We start from the raw sequence: 21,068 nt of genomic DNA on the forward strand, positions 1-21,068 counted from the left end.
TTCTGTCTATCCTGTATCCAAGTTAAAGATGGATGTCTTTTACCACACAGTTGGGAGTTTTACTTGAAGAGATGTCAAATTGGTCCATAAAACTCTAAACTCCTGAATGACACAGATTCATGTGTACAGCATCCCCCTTATATGTGGAGAATACATTCCAAGAATGTCAAGGTATACTCGAAATTGCCAATAGTACTAAACACTTTATAGACTACATTTTTCTCAGCATCACTATTCTTGCACTTTGGGGCCATTATGAAATACGGGTTATTTGAACACAAGCACTGCGATACTGCAACAGCTGACCTAATAACTGAGATGGCTACTAAATTACTAACAGGCAAGTAGTGTACAGTGCCGATGTGATGGACAAAGGACAGAGCAAGACAGCGCAAGACTTCATCATCCTACGCAGAATGGTGCACAATTTAAATTTATAAATTGTTATTTCCAGAATTTTCCATTTACTATTTTCAGGCCAAAGATGATCATGGGTAACTGAAAGCACAAAAAGGAGAACCACAGATAAGGGTTGGGGGTGAGGTGGGGGGGACTACTATACTAAATGTCAGAAATTATACACAAACGTGTAATACTCCAGATAAGACAGGGGAAAATGTTTCTTATTTTATATTTTGACTTTATAAATGTTAATAGTTAATGTCACCTATGAGGACATTGTAAAAAAAACTTTTAAAGCTTAAAAAGTCATAGTTACTTCCTAATGAAGTCAGTGAAACAAAACAGAACAGTATAGTCAAAACCTTTCAATATAAAAATTCAGGAATAGGACTTCCCTGGTGGCACAATGGATAAGAGTTTCCCTGCCAATTCAGGTAACACAGGTTCAATCCCTGCTCTGGGAAGAGCACACATGCCATAAAGCAACCAAGTCCGTGCGCCACAACTACCGAGCCCACACCCTGGGGCCCAGGAGCCGCAACTACTAAAGCCCGAGCAGCTAGAGCCTGTGCTCCACAAGAAAAGCTCGAAAACTGCCACTAGAGAAAGCCTGTGTAAAGCAACGAAGACTCAGCTCAACTTAAAATTGAATTCAGAAAATTTTTAAAGTTTCTAAAAAAAATGCAGGAGTAAAACCAAATGATGGTGTTTAATTTGACCAATGCAATGGGAGTTTCAATACATAAGCACTGAAAAACTGCGTTTAGAACACCGATAAGATGAAAAGAGATAGTTCAACCATCCCAACTCCTTAACTAATGATCTCAGAAGATTATGACAAAGATTAATAAATTTCAAAAATGCTTTGACTTCATTCATAGCTAAATGTTTTATAAACAGCTTATTAAGTGACTTATTAAATCAATTCTTGCATACAAAATAGCTTAAATTCTTTTAAAAAATACATTTATTTATTCTATCAAAGTTCATTCAGTATATTAGCACATTTTTCAGAAGATGATATTACAAAGGCTTTTTCTATAGTATAATAAGTGTATGCTAACGAGTTTAAGTGTCCATACTTGAGCAAAATTTTTCTATTTTCACCTATCCAGATATTTTGGGGGAAGGAATATAAATCTCACATATATATATATAAAATATATTACTATATATTAAACTAATAGGTGTCTTTCATTCCTTTGTACATTAATTTCTATTAGGTTACAATTACAACACAAATTCATTCCTTTTCATTAGAATCTCTCTCAAATTTTTTCACAACATTACAATATTAGATGACGCTAAATAGAGTATAATCAAAATGTCTTTAAAATTCTAATCATGTTATACTAAGTGTATTTTTTTTAGCAAATGTTATCTGAAGAAAACCAAATCCTGAAAAAAAAAACAGCAATTATCTTATTCCATTATACATTCATTCTAATTTGCTATTCAACATGCACAGAAAAAATTTCTAATATGTAAAATCTCAAAATTATGATCTCCTAGACTACATTTTTTATAATTTATCACACTTCATTTTTTTTTGAAATTACAGCATTATTTATTTTATTAAATTTTGAACACATAATTTAAAATTTTGTTTCTTTCATATATTTGTTTCTTCCCGTAGAGCTGATTAACAAGGAAGAATTTTAATACTATCTTCTTTTTTTTTTTTAGGTTTAATTTTATTTTTAAACTTTACATAATTGCACTAGTTTTGCCAAATATCAAAATGAATCCTTCATTTTAATGACTTTAGTTATTGCTTTCACAATATCAACAAAGATATTTAATTGTAACTGAGTCCAAGTAACAGTTCTATTAAGATAAATTATTACTAATGGCGTTATTAAGAATTTTAGTAGAAAACGCAACCAGGCCGAACGAAGTTACGACCTAAATAATTGTCACTGAATACTAGTTGTCCATTATGTGCAAAAGATCCTATTTCTTACCATGTATTAACTCTATTCCTTTTCTCTAAGCATGTACACTTCTTCAAACCATGTTTCCTCCAATCATCCATAATCATATCTCCCATCATTCTAGAAGCAAACCTTCAGATCAGATCAGATCAGTCGCTCAGTTGTGTCCGACTCTTTGCGACCCCATGAATCACAGCACGCCAGGCCTCCCTGTCCATCACCAACTCCCGGAGTTCACTCAGACTCAAGTCCATTGAGTCAGTGATGCCATCCAGCCATCTCATCCTCTGTCGTCCCCTTCTCCTTCTGCCCCCAATCCCTCCCAGCACCAGAGTCTTTTCCAATGAGTCAACTCTTCGCATGAGGTGGCCAAAGTACTGGAGTTTCAGCTTTAGCATCATTCCTTCCAAAGAAATCCCAGGGCTGATCTCCTTCAGAATGGACTGGTTGGATCTCCTTGCAGTCCAAGGGACTCTCAAGAGTCACCTTACTAACACTTAAAACCTTACCTTCACAAAAAATATATTACCCAAAATGGTAAGACTGTAGGCTGTAAAAGATCTATGATAAGCCATTAAAACTGAAAACATCGCAGAAAGAGGAAAATATGCACAGGAGTCAAAGGATAATTCAAATTACTGGCCCTGCATTCTCAAACAATCACTGACAAACTATGATTCACTGTTTTTTTTTCATTTATAGTGCTTCATTTTCAATCAGTAAAAAAGAACACACACACGAGGTGACTCAGTTTACACGAAGTTAAGTAACATGGCACTGGAAGCTTTTGTTAACCTATTTCTTAAATATCACTTTGATCTCTAAAGTTAAAAATTCTCCCTGTATAAGCCTAAACTTGCAAGCTGATTAGTGTTTTACAATGTATTTGACATACAGAAACTTTTTCTCATTAAGAAGTCTTCAGAAATAATGCATAAACTTCTATGCAAAATCCCACTGTACTCACAATGCAAGCCAAAACACTACTAAGAATTGACTGAAAATGTTAGAAAAATTACCGTAACATCTTAATTACACATGGATGACAGTTATATATTAGCTAAGAACTTTTACATTTTTAAATAATAAAATACACAGCTAGAGAATTTTACAAAATCTAGAACAATAACTTACAGAGTTTCCTAGGCTGAATGAACCTTAAAATTGTTCAAATTCATAAAGAAGCTTAGGTAATCTTGCAGAAAAATAAAAGTCATCTAAAAAAAGGAAAAACAAAGCCAGGAGATTTCTAATTCTAACCAAGATGAAAACAATGAGAAATGGATTTATAGTCCCATCTTAAACAACTATAATAATGAGCAAAACATATCAAACAACAACTTTGAGAAACTGGACAACAATCATATGACAGACAAGATCAAGTGATCTCTACAATTTTTAAACTTAATTACTAGAGATAATTTCCAGGTTGCAGTCAAGGCAGAGAGAACCTAAACAGAGTCCACTAGTCTGCAATCAGAAGACAGCCATTTGAAGAAAGAGGTACAAAATGAGAACTTGAGATCTGCAAGGCTTTCCCATCAAGTCTTTAGCATATGTGCATGAAGAAAAAACCCAATGTCAAGGTAAGAACCAGAAAAAAACACGACAGAACTTGCAGACAAGAGTATTAAAACCCGTATTATAATTATATCCCATAAGTTTAGAAATGGAGGTAATTTCTAAAATTTCATACCTTTTACTCAGGTAAAAAGTATGAACATGTAGAGTAAACAGAGCAGGAGTTAAAAAGGCCCATTATCAAACTTACAAAGGGAAAACTACAATGTCTGAGATAAAAAATACATTGGGTGGAGAGAACAAGATGGTGGAGGAGTAGACAGATGTGAAGTACATCTCTCTCCACAGATACATCAGGAATACACCTTCCAATACAGAAGTACATGTGGAACACCAGCTGAGAGCAGACAGGAGTACCTCACCAGCGGAAAAGAATATATGGAACCATGTAAAACTCAGCAGGACAAAGGAACTAGAGGGGAAAACACGGGTGTTACTAGGACTGGACGTGCCCTCAGTGGGTGGAGGAACTGAAGCAGGGGTCCAATCCCCACATCAGGGCAACTGTCTGAGTCAGAAGAGAAACATTTAAGGCTGAGAGTGAAAAAGATTATCTGCAGCCTAAATGGAATGAGAATCAGACAGTCCTTGCCACAGCCACATGTATCCCAGACAGGGACACAGGTCCCCTAGAAGGTGAAGCAGCTGGGAGCCGGAGCTTAGGGATTGTGGATGCAGCAATCCCAAGGCAAGGGCTGCTGTTGACTGTGGACAGATGGACCGAGGAGACATGAGGGAGGAGACTGAGGTAGGAAATGCCTGCGGATGAAAGCCAGGCAGCCATGGAAGCAAGGCAATACTGCTGAGTGACACACAGTGGGTAGAGCCACCACCAGAGCCTCTCTCTCCCCACACGCCAGCATTGGCATCTGAACAACAGAGAGGCTGGCCCATCACGGGCCTGACACACTGAACTACAGAGCAGGAGCCCCCCTTTAAGTGCCTGATGTGCCGATCTACAGAGTGGGACCCCAGCCATGGGGGCCCCTCTATCTGCCTGATGCACTGAACAACAGATAAGGACCCCAGGTAGGGGAGCCCTCTAAGTGCCTGAACAGGCAGAGCTATGGAGAAAGACTAGCCAAAGAGATCTTCTGATCGTCAGCTACCAGAGGTTCAAAAAAAGGCTGATAGGGCCGTAACTCCAGAGGCTGAGGTACTCCGTGTCCCTGCACACTTGGAGCCACCAGGGTCCCCATGACCCAAGCAGCTGCACCACCTTCATGTTCAACCCTCACTGGGCAGAGCCACCACAGGCAAAAATAAATGTCTTGCTTCTATGCACACAGGGTCACTTTGGTCGTGTCCAACTCTTTGCGACCCTCTGGACTGTGGCCTGTCAGGCTTCTCTATCGGAGGGGTTCTCCAGGCAAGAACACTGGAGTGTATTGGCCAGTACTGGTTGTCATACCCTTCAGGAGCACTGTATTTCCTGCCGCCCTAACCGCCAACTCCTCTGAGTACCTGGTGCTGCCAGAACCCCTGCGACCCAAGCAGCTGCACCTCCTCCACACCTGGCCCTCACTGGGGCAGACCCAAGTCCTCCAGGGCAGCCTCGGGAGCAAATCCCAGTGGACAACCCACATGCAGAGGTGGAAATAAAACCACAACTGAAACCCAGGGCAATATGGCTAAGGAAGAAGACCCAAAACCTTCCCACCAGCTGTACAAGCTACAGATTAAATCCACATGATCAACTAGGCAGACTCTGTGTCTACGGAATATATAAAAGAAGACTGAGAGCTCTCACACACACAAAAAAAACACACTAGCTCTGATAGCTGTGGACATTGGAGGCAAGAATACACAGGAGTAGGACCAGATTAGAATCTGAGCTGCCCCCACAGCAGGTCCAGAGACCAGCACAGTGTTGGAGGGTATCCTAGGGAAGTGAGGTGGGCTGTGACTCCCAGTGAGGCAAAGGACTCTGACAGCAGTGACTCAAGAAAAATTTGTTATTCTTATATTCTGACTTGTTCTGTAGTGTCTTTTGGATTTTTTTTTTTCCTTCACTGCTGCCCACTTCCACTGTAGTTGTCGATTTTAAGGGCACTATGAAGTCTATTAAGCTTTGAGTTTTTTTTTTTTTTTTCCCCCAATCACACTTTTTATTGTTGTTATAAACCTCTGCCTCTGCATTGGGCTTTTGCAGTTCTGTGGAGTTTTCCTTTTTTTTCCTTTTCTTTTAATTTTTTAAAACCTATTATTATTTTTTCTACATTCAGTCCTTTGTCTGCTTTTCCTACTGTTCTTTTCCCCTTGCAGTTAATCTTTAATGTATATAAATCTTCATGTACCTCTATTTAGCTTTGCATATCTATTCTTTCTTTTCTTTCCTTTCCTCTCAACATATTTGCTAGTTTTGCTTTCATTGCTTTATTCCCCAGTCAGCACCTTGCTTTAGTTCTGTTTTCCAGTTTGTGCTTTAGCTAGTTTTTGTTATTAACTAACAGATATAATTTTTGGTTTCCTTTCTTTGCTGGGTCAATCTATTGTACTTTATTTTTGTAGGACTCTTTTGATTTTGCTTATGGATGGATATATATATGTGTATATTCCATTATTTTAATTATTATTATTTGCCTGATTTCGTAACCATCATTTGTCTGGGGATCATCTTTGGTTTCTCGTTTTGGGGTATGTGTTTTAATCTCACTTAATGCCATAACAAACCACTTGTAGAATCTTTGCTCCTGACCAGAGATCAAGCCCTGAGCCTTTGGAGTGGGAACACTGACTCCAAGGCCTGAGACTACCAGAGAACTAACTCTAGGGAGTATCAAGTAGTGAGAACTCCCACAAAGGAAACCACCTGAATACAAGACCCAGCATCTCACAACCACCAGTAGCACCCTGTGCAGGACACCTCATCCAAACAACAAACAAAATGAAAATACAAACCCAATCATCAGCAGACAGGATTACCATGTCACCTAGCCTTGCCCATCAGAGGAGAAACAAAGAAAAAAACTCAGCATAAATCTTACCCTATGTGAAGCTTAAGCAAGCCACTGCAACATCCTTAGTGGGGCAGAAAGCAAAAAAAGAAAGAATTCAACCTTGAAGCCTGCAAAACAGAGACCTCAAACACAGTACATCTAAAAAAATAATAATAATAATGAAAAGGCAGAGAAATACTACACAAACGAAGGAACAAACCAGAAACACAGACGTCCAAATAAATGAAGACAAAATACACAAACTACCTGAAAAAGAATTCAGAATAGAATAATGATAGTAAAGATGATTAAAAACCTTGAAAACAGAATGGAGAAAACACAAAAATAAATTAACAAAAACCTAGAAGAATTAAAGGATAAACATACAGAGACAACACAATTACTGAAATTAAATTACTCTAGAAGAAATCAATAGCAGAATATCTGAAACAGAAGAACGAGTCAGTGAGCTGGAAGATAAAACGGTGGAAATAACTTCTGAAGAGCAGAAAAAATTATGAAGAATGAAAAAAACTGAGGACAGTCTCAGAGACCTCTGGGACAACCTCAAACTCACCAACATTTGAACTATAGTAGTCCCAGACGAAGAAGAGAAAAAGAAAGGGTATGAGAAATTTTTTGAAGAGATTGTAGTTGAAAACATCCCAAACATGGAAAAGGAACTAGTCAATCAAGTCTAAGAGGCACAAAGAGTCCCATACAGGATAAACGCAAGGAGAAACATGATAAGACACACACTAATCAAACTAACAAAGATTAAACACAAAGAAAGGACATTAAAAGCAGCAAGGGAAAAGCAACAAGAAACATACAAGGGAAACCCCATACATTTAACAGCTGATCTTTCAGCAGAAACTCTGCAGGCCAGAAGGAATGGCAGGATATATTTAAAGTGCTAAAAGGGGAAAATCTACAACCAAAATTACTCTACAGGCAAGGATCTCATTCAAAACTGATGGAGAAATCAGAAGCTTTACAGACAAGCAAAAGTTAAAAGAATTCAATACCACCAAACCAGCTTTACAACAAATATTAAAGGGACTTATATAGTCAAGAAATACAAGAGGAGAAAAAGATATACAAAATCAACCCCCAGACAATTAAGAAAATGGTAACAGGAACATATATATGTATAATTACTTTAAATGTAAATGGATTAAATGCTCCAACTAAAAGAAACAGATTAGCTGAATGGATCAAAAACAAGACCCATATATATGCTGTCTACAAGAAACCCATTTCGGGCTTAAAGACAGATATAGACTGAAAGTGAGAGGATGGAAAAATATATCCCATGCAAATCGAAAGCAAAAGAAAGCTGGAGTAGCAATCCTTATATCAACAAAACAGACCTTAAAATAAATATTACAAGAGATAAGGAAGGACACCACCTAATGATCAAGAGATCAATCCAAGAGGAAGACATAACAATTGTAAATATCTATGCACCCAACACAGGAGCACCTCTATACATAACACAAACACTAACACACAAAAAAGGAGAAATTGACAGTAACACAATAATAGTAGGAGACTTTAACACCCCACTCACACAAATAGATAGATCATCAAAACAGAAAATGAATAAGGAAACACAAGTCTTAAATGATACACATGAGATGGATCTCATGGCTATCTTCAGGACATTCCATCCATATGCAAAAGAATACACCGTCTTCTCAAGTGGACATGGAACATTCTCCATGATAGACCACATCTTGGGTCACAAATCAAACCTCAGTAAATTTAGGAAAATTGAAATTATACGAAGCATCTTTTCTGACCACAGGCTATGAGACTAGACATCAATTACGAGAAAAAAACTGCAAAAAACACAAACATATGGAGATTAAACAATATGTTTCTAAATAACCAACACGTCATGGAAGAAATCAAAGGGGAAATAAAAAAAATTCTAGAAACAAATGACAATGAAAACATGACAACTCAAAACCTCTGGGATGCAGCAAAAGCAGTTATAAAAGGGAAGTTCATAGCAATACAAGCCTATCTCAAGAAACTGAATAGACAGCCTAACTTTACAACTAAAACAACTGGAAAAAGAAGTCCAAAAAAAAAAAAAAAATAGCAGAAGGAAAGAAATCATAAAGATCAGAGCAGAAATAAGTAAAAAAGAAATGAAAGAAATGATAGCAAAGATTAATAAAACTAAAAGCAGGTACTGTGAAAGATACACAAAATTGACAAACCTCTAGCCACACTCATCAAGAAAGAAAGAGAGAAGACTCAAATCAACAAAATTAGAAATAAAAAAGGAGAAGTTACAACAGACAATGCAAATATACAAAGGATTATAAGAGACTATTACAAACAACTATATGGCAATAAAATAGATAACTTGGAAGAAATGGATAGATTCTTAAAAAAGTTCCATCTCCCAAGGCTGAACCAGGAAGAAACAGAAATTATGAACAACTAAATTACAAGCATTGAAATTGAAGCTGCGATCAAAAATCTCCCCAAAAATGAAAGCCCAGGACCAGATGGCTTCACAGGAGAATTCTATCAATAATTTAGAGATGAGCTAATGCCTATCCTTCTAAAACTCTTTCAAAAAATTGCAGAGGAACATTCCCAAACTCATTCTATGAGGCCACCATCACCCTGATATTGAAACCAGACAAACACTACAAAAAATAAGAAAACTACAGGCCAATATCACTGATTAACATAGAAGCAAAAATCCTCAACAAAATTTTAGCAAACAATTCAGTTCCTTTCAGTTCAGTCACTCAGTCATGTCCGACACTTTGTGACCCCATGGACTACAGCACTCCAGGCTTCCCTGTCCATCACCAGCTACTGGAGCTTGCTCAAACTCATGCCCATTGAGTCAGTGATACCATCCAATCATCTCATCCCCTGCCATCCCCTTCCCCTCTGCCTTCAATCTTTCCCAACATCAGGGGATTTTCAAATGAGTCAGTTCTTCACATCAGGTGGCCAAAGTATTGGAGTTTTAGCTTCAGCATCAGTCCTTCCAATGAATATTCAGGACAGATCTCCTTTAGGATGGACTGGTTTTGGAGACTCTTGGAGAAGTCCAACACCACACTTCAAAAGCATCAATTCTTTGGCACTCACCCTTCTTTAGTCCAATTCTCACATCTATACATGACTACTGGGAAAACCATAGCTTTGACTATATGGATCTTTGTTGGTAAAGTAATGTCTCTGCTTTTTAATATGTTGTCTAGGTTGATCATAGCTCTTTTTCTTCCCAAGGTGCAAGTGCCTTTTAACTTCACGGTTGCAATCACCACCTGCAGTGATTTTGGAGCCCCCAAAGCTAAAGTCTCTGTTTCCATTATTTCCCCATCTATTTGCCATGAAGTGATGTGACCAGATGCCATGATCTTAGTTTTCTGAGTGCTGAGTTTTGAGTTCAGTTCAGTCGCTCAGTTGTGTCCAACTCTTTTCAAACCCATGATCTGCAGCACACCAGGCCTCCCTGTCCATCACCAACTCCCAGAGTACACCCAAACCCATTTCCATTGAGTCGATGATGCCATCCACCATCTCATCCTCTGTCGTCCCCTTCTCCTCCTGCCCTCAATCTTTCCCATAATCAGGGTCTTTTCAAATGAGTCAGCTCTTCGCATCAGGTGGCCAAAGTATTGGAGTTTCAGCCTCAACATCAGTCCTTCCAATGAACACCCAGGACTGATCTCCTTTAGGATGGACTGGCTGGATCTCCTTGCAGTCCAAGGGACTCTCAAGAGTCTTCTCCAACACCACACTTCAAAAGCATCAATTCTTCGGCGCTCAGCTTTCTTCATAGTCCAGCTCTCACATCCATACATGACCACTGGAAAAACCATAGCCTTGACTAGACGGACTTTTGTTGACAAAGTAATGTCTCTGCTTTTTAATATGCTGTCTAGGTCAGTCATAACTTTCCTTCCAAGGAGTAAGCGTCTTTTAATTTCACGGCTGCAGTCACCATCTGCAGTGATTTTGGAGCCAAAAAAAATAAAGTCAGTCACTGTTTCCACTGTTTCCCATCTATCTGCCATGAAGTGATGGGACCAGATGCCATGATCTTAGTTTTCTGAATGTTGAGCTCTAAGCCAACTTTTCACTCTCCTCTTTCACTTTCATCAAGAGGCTCTGTAGTTCTTCTTCACTTTCTGCCATAAGGGTGGTATCATCTGCATATCTGAGGTTATTGATATTTCTCCCAGCAATCTTGATTCCAGCCTGTGCTTCATCCAGCCCAGTGTTTCTCATGATGCACTCTGCATATAAGTTAAATAAGCAGGGTGACAATATACAGCCTTGATGTACTCCTTTCCTGATTTGGAACCACTCTGTTGTTCAATGTCCAGTTCTAACTGTTGCTTCCTGACCTGCATACAGATTTCTCAGGAGGCAGGTCAGGTGGTCTGGTATTCCTATCTCTTTCAGAATTTTCCACAGTTTGTGGTGATCCACACAGTCAAAGGCTTTGGCATAGTCAATAAAGCAGAAGTAGATGTTTTCCTCGAACTCTCTTGCTTTTTTGATGATCCAGCAGATGTTGGCAATTTGATCTCTGGTTCCTGCGCCTTTTCTAAAACCAGCTTGAACATCTGGAAGTTCACGGTTCACGTACTATTGAAGCCTGACTTGGAGAATTTTGAGCATTACTTTACTAGCATGTGAGATGAGTGCCATTGTGTGGCAGTTTGGACATTCTTTGGCATTGCCCATCTTTGGGATTGGAATAAAGACTGACCTTTACCAGTCCTGTGGCCACTCCTGAATTTTTCAGATTTGCTGGCATATTGAGTGCAGCAGTTTCACAGCATCATCCTTTAGGATTTGAAATAGCTCAACTGGAATTCTATCACCTTCACTAGCTTTACTTGTAGTGATGCTCCCTAAGGTCCACTTGACTTTGCATTCCAGGATGTCTGGCTCTAGGTGAGTGATCACACCATCGTGGTTATCTGGGTCATTAAGATCTTTTTTGTATGGTTCTTCTGTGTATTCTTGCCTCCTTTTCTTAATACCATCTGCTTCTGTTAGGTCCATACCATTTCTGTCCTTTATCGAGCCCATCTTTGCATGAAATGTTCCCGTGGTATCTCTAATTTTCTTGAAGAGATCTCTATTCTTCCCCATTCTATTGTTTTCCTCTATTTCTTGACGTTGATCTCTGAGGAAGGCACTCTTATCTTTCCTTGCTATTGTTTTGAACTCTGCTTTCAAATGGGTATATCTTTCCCTTTCTCCTTTGCCTTTAGCTTCTCTTAAACAGAATTCAACAAAACTGAATTAGTTTACTGCCTTGAGAGAGTTCCCAGCCCACTAAGTTGAGGAGATAGAGCTGAGAATCAAGGAAGACCAGAGCAGGCAGACATCAGAGGCCAGATATCCTAGAAGAAAAAGCTTTACAGAGAATCCCAGAAATGTGCAGAGGGTTTGCTTTTGAACATTCACCAGACCAGAGCCCAAGAAAGAATGATCTAAAAGTATTACAGGTAAAAAGATTATACAATAGTTAGGCACACAGACCTCTGGAAATGGTATTTATTTCCATCATCTAGAGCAAAAAAACTCATAATTAACAGGGCACTGCACCAAGTATAGATAAATCTTGCTTCAGTCATAGGGATTATTTAGCCTTAGAACAGGGTTTCTTAAACCCTGGCTGTACTGATGTTTACCACTGGATAATCCTTTGTTGTGTGGTTCTGTCCCATGTATTGCAGGATGTTTAGCAACATTACTGTCCTGTACCTACTAGTAGCAATCCTTAGTCATCACAATAAGAAACTGCAAGTGTCCTAATACAGAAGTACTCCGAGACCCAGTAGGAGGTGATGGATGTTGAGGCAAAGAACATATTTAAAGAAATAATGGCTGAAAACATTTCAAACGTAATAAAAACCATAAATCCACAGCTCTAAGAAGTTAATCCCCAAGCACAATAAACATGAAAAGAAAACTAAAACTAAAAACTGAAGCACAATAATCAACTGATCAAAATCAGCAATAAACAGGAAATCTCTAAGAGGAGACAGAATCAGGGGTGTGTGGCATGTGACATCCAGAGAATCAAATTTTAGAATATCAGATTTCTCATCTAAATAGCGCAAGTGACAAGACAGTACAGCACCATTTTCAGAGTACTAAAAGACAAAAACCTGTCAAACTAGAATTACATACCTGGCAAAAGTTTCTTTTAAAATGAAGGTGAAATAAAGACTTTTCAAGCATAAAAAAACAGAACGAATCCATCATCAACAGACCAAAACACATGTAATGCTAAAAAATGGTTTTCAGTCAGAAGGAAAATCATACCAGGTGGAAATCTGATTCTAAACAAAAGAAATGAAGAGCTCTAGAAATGGCAATTAAACGAACATATATACATTTATTATTTAAATCACTTTAAAAGATATTTGATGATTTCAACAAATATGTTATAGTGTTTATCACATGTAAAACTATAATATGGCTGTGTATGGTAAGCGAATAATGTATTAATAAAGCTGTTTTCAAAAATAAACACAAAATTAGAAAATAAAATGTGTTACAGTAATAGCATGAAGACTAGGAAGGATGAAACTGAAGTGTACTACTGCAAGGTTCTTATACCATGTGTGATGCCATACAGCATTATCTGAAGGCAGATTACAATGTTTTAAATATATATAACATCTGAATCAATTGCTAAAATAACAACAACAGAAAGTTAGAGATATTAAGCCAACAATGGAGATAAAAATACTAGATTAACCCAAAAAACAGGAGAAAAGAGAAAACAGACATTAAAGAACAGATGGGTCAAATATCAAGATGAAAAACTCAAATCTAACCATATAATAATTATATTAAATGGGAATGGTATAAGCATTCCAATCAAAAAGTAGACCTTGTTAGGATGGACAAAAAATAAGACTCAGTAGCATGTTGCCTATAAGAGATCCCCTTTAAAGAGACAAATAAGTTACAAGTAAAAGAGTGGGAAAAGATATACCATAATATCAACAGTCAAAAGAAAGTTATATTCGTTATACTAATATTAGACAGAGTAGAACTGAGGACAAAGTATATTATGAGAGATAAATATTTCAAAATGATAAATGAGTCAAATAATCAACCACATCCATTTATGCCCCTAATAAAAGAGTTTCAAAATATATGAAGAAAAATCAGAATTGCAAGGAGGAATACAAAAACACATAATGGTAGTAGGAGGAAGATCCTTGGAAAATCTCTATATTTAGAAAAAAAACAACACATTTCTAAATAATCCATGAGTCATATACAAAAGCCAAAGAGAAAGTAGAAAGTATTACAAACTAAATGAAAATGAAAACATATCAAGATTTGTGAGAGACAGTCAAATGAATGCTTTGAGAGAATTTTACAGCACTAAATGTCTATAGTAGAAGAGAAAAGTCTCCAATAAATTATTCTTCCAAAGCTGGAAGCGGGGTGGAACAGAATGAAGGAAGAGGAGTAAATGAGTGGCAAATGAAATTCAAAGTAAACAGAAAAAAAGAAAGTAATAGTAAAGAACAGAAATAAAAACCAACCTGACCTTACACTTCCCATAAGAAATGTTAAGGGACAATGAAGAAATGTCCACAAGGCACTTTGTTTCATGAAATATTACACCAAACAAGGTGTCATTCACATATAAAAACAACATGAAAATAAGCTCAAGAAGAGAGTTCTTAGTCTTTCATTGGTTGGGAAATGTTTAATGAATGCAGCCAATTGAGGGACAGTCAAAGTAAACAATAAAGGAATGAGGTAAATGGAGTAAAGAAATGGATGGTAATCACTTAGATCATTTAAACACAGAATAAGTCTGTAACAATTATGGTTATAGAACAAAATGTAAATTTTTAAATATTTAAAATATAAAAATAATTATAAAAAACCAAGAAGGAAGATGAAATAAAGCACTAATTTGCTGACTTTTCACAGCACATTAATATTGCTTAAAAAGAAAACACATGGTTTACAAAATTAATGGCTCCAATCTCATCTTTTTCATAAACCTTTCCTCCTAAATATCACAGTCTTAGAGGGCGACTGTAACAATATTTCTTTCAATAAACAGACATGTCAATCTGATTCTAAGGTAAAGAGCAACTAAGGTTTATGTTTTAAAAAATCAATTAGCTACTAATATAACCAAGAATTCCTAAATATCTACTAAGAATTTGGTTTAAACATGGAAAATTTGAGTTTATATACCATAAGTGGGACAGTTTACACTAAAAGAGAATACTGGTGTATGCATATTCTATACTTCAATTTTTTATAAGACAAGTTTTTGCTTTCAATTATAGATTCAATGCATTATGTGACAAAGAAAATGAGGAAAAGTTTTAAATTTTCTTAATGCTTCTGACCATTAATAATTCATGGAAAAGTGAGGAAAAAGTCAAGTATGTAGATTTAGATTATTTTGTATAATGCAGACAGACATTTTACTTATGGAAATATGCTGGATATACTGAACCGCTTCTTTAGATCAAGAACCTTTTGTATTTAAAAGAGCTCCCACAATTTCAACTTGTTGAACCTCCAAAGTTTACGATGATGATGTGAGATGACTACAAACCCCTTTAGAACCTGAAAGTGTTAGAAAGCCCATTTGATTTCTTGAAATAAGTACAGATATATCTATCAACTCAATCTAAATTTGCAGTTTTCTAAGACTAGACCGGATACTCTGAACACAAAGGAAATTAAATATTTAAAAGAACAGCTGAAAGTCTGTAGAAATAACATTACATTTCTGAAGAAATATCACAGATTTTAATGAATAATAATTATCTTCTTAGTTGTTAAGCAGGATAAATATTTGTTGAATGTTCACCAAGAATATATAGCATTCTAAGTATCCAGTATGAATCTACTATTTCCAGAACTATTTAAATAGCCAACTCTGAACAAACAATAGATTTACCTGGCAGTGTGAAAGAGCATTCTTTCACGAAATTGCTGACACAGAAACTAAGAGATAACAGCTACAAACAGATCAATCAACTGCAATCTGTTTTGATACTTGTTTCTGGCTGAATACACCACACAAGTCTCAAAAGTAATTCAATTGTATTATTTAGACCAAAACTGATCGCTCTACACTTTATAAAAAACTGTACTCGAATAACTAGTTAACACTACTAAAAAAATTCCATCTACCCAAAGTTGGCTAGATGTATTACAGTGTATAATTGCTAGAATTATTTGTTGGTTGCAAATAGGTCTATACTGCTACAAAAATTTCATTCATACAAAATTGGCTAGATGTGTTATATGGGCATAATCATTAAAATTATGAGTTGTTTCCAAGTTAGCTCATAACTTGAGGTCCAATTAATATATTGACATACCAAGAATTATAACTGTCAGGGTAAAAATATTTTGTATCATTATATATTGCCAAATTTTAGTCAGTAAATATAGCATAAATAACAACAAATTTTAAACCATGTGCTCTTTGACTTTCAAAGACAAGATGGTTTAAGATAATGCATAGACCCCCTTACAGCTATACTACAAACACTTGCTACCAAGACATTAATGAAAAAATGAGACAATTTTGAGAAATAAAACAGAAGATAACACAGAAAATTTTTTAAATTTTGAGATGGTTTTCTTACATAATAGCAGAATACATAATGTGACTTTCCTCTATATAATCCTCTCAATGTAAGCATTTACTTGACAGCTATAAAAGGGACAGGATTTGCTATACAGAAGAATCAATACCAACCTTGTAAAGCCTACAGCAGAGCACATAAACATGCTGTAGGAGACATTAACACTAGACTGAAAGAAATAATTATATTTTCAATAAACATGTTCTTATTGGATAATCAATTTTTTACACATCTTACCAGCTGTTTCACAGCTCAGGTAGTAAATGGCAGCAGCTGTTATATCAAAACCATATATGCATATGAAGTACTTATAATTTTCAGAGGTATCTACTTATTTTTCATCAGTCACATTTAACTCCTATTAAATAAAAACAAGATTTTCACAGGGTGATTAATTCAGGAGAATTTTTATTACAGTCTTATTTTAGAAATGAATTCTTAACCAATTATTTTTATGTCAGAAGACTTAATAATTGAAATTACATGCTGCCCTTATTCTGATATTTAACAGATTTGTCATGATCAATGTCTCTGAAATATTAAATTAAAAGGTGTCATGGTAATTACTATGGAATAAATACTAATTAAGATTTTTTAGGCAAATAAGCTCTAACTGTTTGCAGTGAACAATTATATTACTAACATTTTCCCACACAACGCATGCATCATTCATATGCAGCCTATAAATACAACTGGCTAATTTCCAGAATTACTTCCTTAACATTTAATACAGAATTTGACACTTGGTTAAAAACATCTATATGTAATGTATCCAAAAGGAGGTACACTTAAAGGTAAATAATTCAGATTATGTTACCACAGAATGATCATATTTCTGTTCTTAATTTTTAATAGTGAGCCCAAAATATGCTTTGAGATGGGTATATAATTTGCAGGATGAGACAATTATTTTTAAATGTACATCAACAAACAACTATAATTTATAGTAAAAATATGTACCAGAAATTTGAATTAGTCAAATACTTACTGCTATATAATAAACTCTTGCTTTGTCTACCAACATCCAGTTTTTCTCCATATCAAGATGTTTTTCCTTTTTGTAACAGTTGGCAGCAGCAAGATTAGCTACAAGTGATCTAAAACAACAAAATGTAAGTAGGCTTTTACTTACAGTCTTATTACTTATTTACTTAATTATAATAGTTAATTATAGAGTTAACTATTTTTGAAACTTTTGTTTTCATTTTAATTCTTTTTTAATTTGTTTAACACCAAAAACATTTTGTATTGAAGTATAGCCAATTAACAACGTTGGGACAGTTAGAGGTGAACAGAGAAGGGACTCTGCCACACATACACATGTATCCACTCTCCTCCAAAACCCCCTCCCATCCAGCCTGACACGTAACACTGAGCAGAGTTTCATGTGCTATACAATAGGTTTGTGTAATTATCCATTTTAAATATAGCAGTATATACACGACCTTTCCAAAGTCCTTAACTATTCCTGGACTATCCCATGGAACCCCCACTCCACCCCACAACCATGAGTTCATTTTGTAAGTCTGTGAGTCTTTTTTTGTTTTGTAAGTAAGTTCACTTGTATCATTTCTTTTTAGATTGCACATGTAAGGGATGTCATGTGATATATGTCCTTCTCTGTCTGAAATACTTCACTATGACTTTCATTTTAATTCTTAATTCTTCAAACTGCTGTATATTGATTTTACTAATGTTAATTTTGTTTTAAAAATTTTGTAAGACATCTTGGTTACCTTGATAAAAACACAGACATTAATCTAAATATCTGGTATTTCGAGAAACTAGCATTTAAGCTTCCTTTTGATACTAAAATGATAAAATTATCTACCCTCTACATTTTAATAGTTCAAAACGCAGGTAAGAAATAGCTACTATATAGTGATACAGAAAAAATACATATGCAACGAAAACCTTCAGTTTTCAAGTATCAACAGAATATCCATTGATATTTAATGCTTTAAAAGCCAAGCATGAGATTAATTTTGTAAAACACACATATATATGTAGACCATATTTACTATGAGAAATTAATTTGCAATTCATTACATTTTATGCACTATAATAGATTTAAATTACTTTTTATAGTTTAAAACTCCCTGTGCTGGTCCAGTTTTGAAGCTGAAAAATCTAACCACAATACTACACTTAAAATTCTGCTGCCAAGTATCACATACAACTTTTTATTATTGTCCAACAATTAAACTTAACACAATAATTGTTTACATTATAGACAAAAATACTTTTCCTTTCCTACTGATCCAGAAATAAGAAAAAACAACTTGCCAATTTTTCCAACTTTTTTTGGTAACAGTTGTGATTAAAAAAACAAAAAGAAACCCACAAATATATCATCACTTAAGATTTTGATAACATGGTTAGATTCTCTTTTGAAAAAATCAATTATCTTCAAAAACATATTTCTACTCACCCATATGCCAACTGAGTGACTAACTGAAGGATACATTCTGTTTATGTTCAATTGGATTAATGAAAATAAGCATGACGTGCATCAATACATGCATATACAAAATAACTATATTATAAATTAAGAATAACCACTCAATCTATAAAATATATTTTAGAAATCATGACTCCTGCAAAATTTTGGCATAAAATGCTTACTAAATAAAAGCAAATACTTTTAGTATGAGCTACTAAACTCTATTCTGATAATAAAACTACTCTTCAATAGAAAACTAGTCCTCCAAAAGAAAATACACGTATTCTTACTATCCAAGTGTATCTGGTTCAGAGTTTGGAGAAAAAGAACCTGGGTAAGAAAAATACTGCCTTAATCTGAGTTTGGGATAGTAGAAGTAAGAGTTTCTAGCTCTATTTAAAAGTTTATCCAAATTTATTAAGTTCTACAACTTGGAAAATGAGTTAGATTGCAAAGGTTTCCCTCGGTTTCTGACTTCCAATATTACCTAAATAATACTGATAATGCAATTCATATGAGTATATAAATTAAGCTGCTGACATCTGGAAAACCTTGTATTATCACAAATACTCTTTAAAAACCCACCAGGCCTGCACTCCAGTTGCCCACAGTGGTAACTCACTCATTAACACCCTGTTGACTCTTCTCCCATCTGGTGAGCTTTCTTTGCCCCCTCATCTGTGCTCCCTTGTACCCTTTCCCAAATACTCTACCTGCACCAAAAGCCTTGTCTCAGGGTCTAATCTATTAGGGTCTGTTCCCAAAACTTCTCAAACTGAGGTACAGATGTAGCTATCTCTTTCCCCTTGGATGATATTATCATCCATGAGCATGAAATCTAGAATTCTGGTGGCACAAAAAAAAAAAATAACAACATATAAAAACAATTTAGCAATTTTACTGTAGCTTGAGTGGTAAAACAGGCAAAAGCTGATCCATTTCTCACTAACAGGAACTCTCTGCACCTGCCTACTAAAGGTAATTTTAGAAAAACTGAAAAGAGGAAAGGTCTAATTAAGTATATCTCAATATCTCAACAATTGATGGTTTTATTTATTACAAATACTATTTTTTGTTGGTAGGAGAACTTTAATACTTTTCTGTAACTTTATTTTTAAAAATGGCTTTGGTACCATAACTATTTCTGAAAGTTTTATTTTAGCTATTTCATGACTACTGTGTAGAATATTGTCAAGTTTTTAATACATGTTTGCGAAGTCAAAAGTGTGCAAAAATAAATGAGGTAAAAAGAGGGAATGGAGCAAGGGGAGGAGAGATAAGGTAGGAAATAAGGAAAAGAAGACAAGAGGCAAGAAAGAAGAAAAAGGGAGACAAGAAATGGGGGAGGACATACTGCATTTCTAGCTATAAGGTATGTGAAGTATCGAGTGAATTGTTATTTTAAAAGAGATCACCTTTGTGGATTCTAACAATAACAAAAAAAATCATTTTTTTCTTTTCCAATGGAGGAAAAAAGCTTGTGCTGATAAGCAACATGGTAATGTTGATGTTAGCAAAGCATGAAGGTACAGAAGATACACCCCGATATAACTGCAAAAGGCACGGAAAGAAGCAATGCCTGGCAGGCTCTGACAGACAGCATTCAAGTTCATAGAAAGAAAAATCTTCTGATAAGCAAAGCTGTTTAGAAATGTAATGGCTTGTTTTTTGAGTAGTACACTACCCATGACTGAAGTTGTTCAGTATGGACAGATAACTATTTGCCAGAACTGCCTTAGATGATGTAATCCATAAGAGACTGCATATAATGTAATATTTTATACATGATAAAATACATAAAAATATTTTTATATATATTAAAATATATATGCGCAAATATTTATTTTAACATTTCAATCTCAGGATATGTTGAAAAGGACATTCTTCTTAATGTCAGGTTGGCAAGAACCTAGCTATAAAACATTGAATAAAACGTGCTTCATTCTTAACTCTAATTCTCTGGTGGCTCAGCTGGTAAAGAATCTGACTACAATGCAGGAGACCTGGTTAAATTCCTGGGTCAGGTAGATTCCCCAGAGAAAGGAATGGCAACCCACTCTAGTATAATTGCCTGGAGAATTCCATGGACAGAGGCGCCTGGTGGGCTATAGTC

General features: G+C 35.7%; 1 protein-coding gene across 12 annotated transcripts in view; it reads right to left on the bottom strand.

The window, feature by feature from the left end:
- Positions 1-21,068, bottom strand: part of ADK (adenosine kinase) — a 549,097-nt gene that overhangs the window by 259,009 nt on the left and 269,020 nt on the right. For all 12 annotated transcript variants that reach the window (XM_086381947.1, XM_086381942.1, XM_086381948.1 and 9 more), the window contains one exon: positions 17,501-17,609. In XM_086381947.1, coding sequence (XP_086238073.1) covers positions 17,501-17,609 — 109 coding nt within the window. The remainder of the gene's footprint in view (positions 1-17,500; positions 17,610-21,068) is intronic.

This window comes from Bos grunniens, chromosome 28, assembly GCF_055505025.1.
Source record: "Bos grunniens cultivar Pamir isolate PY7600 chromosome 28, Bosgru_T2T1.0, whole genome shotgun sequence".
Classification (NCBI taxonomy): Eukaryota; Metazoa; Chordata; class Mammalia; order Artiodactyla; family Bovidae; genus Bos; species Bos grunniens.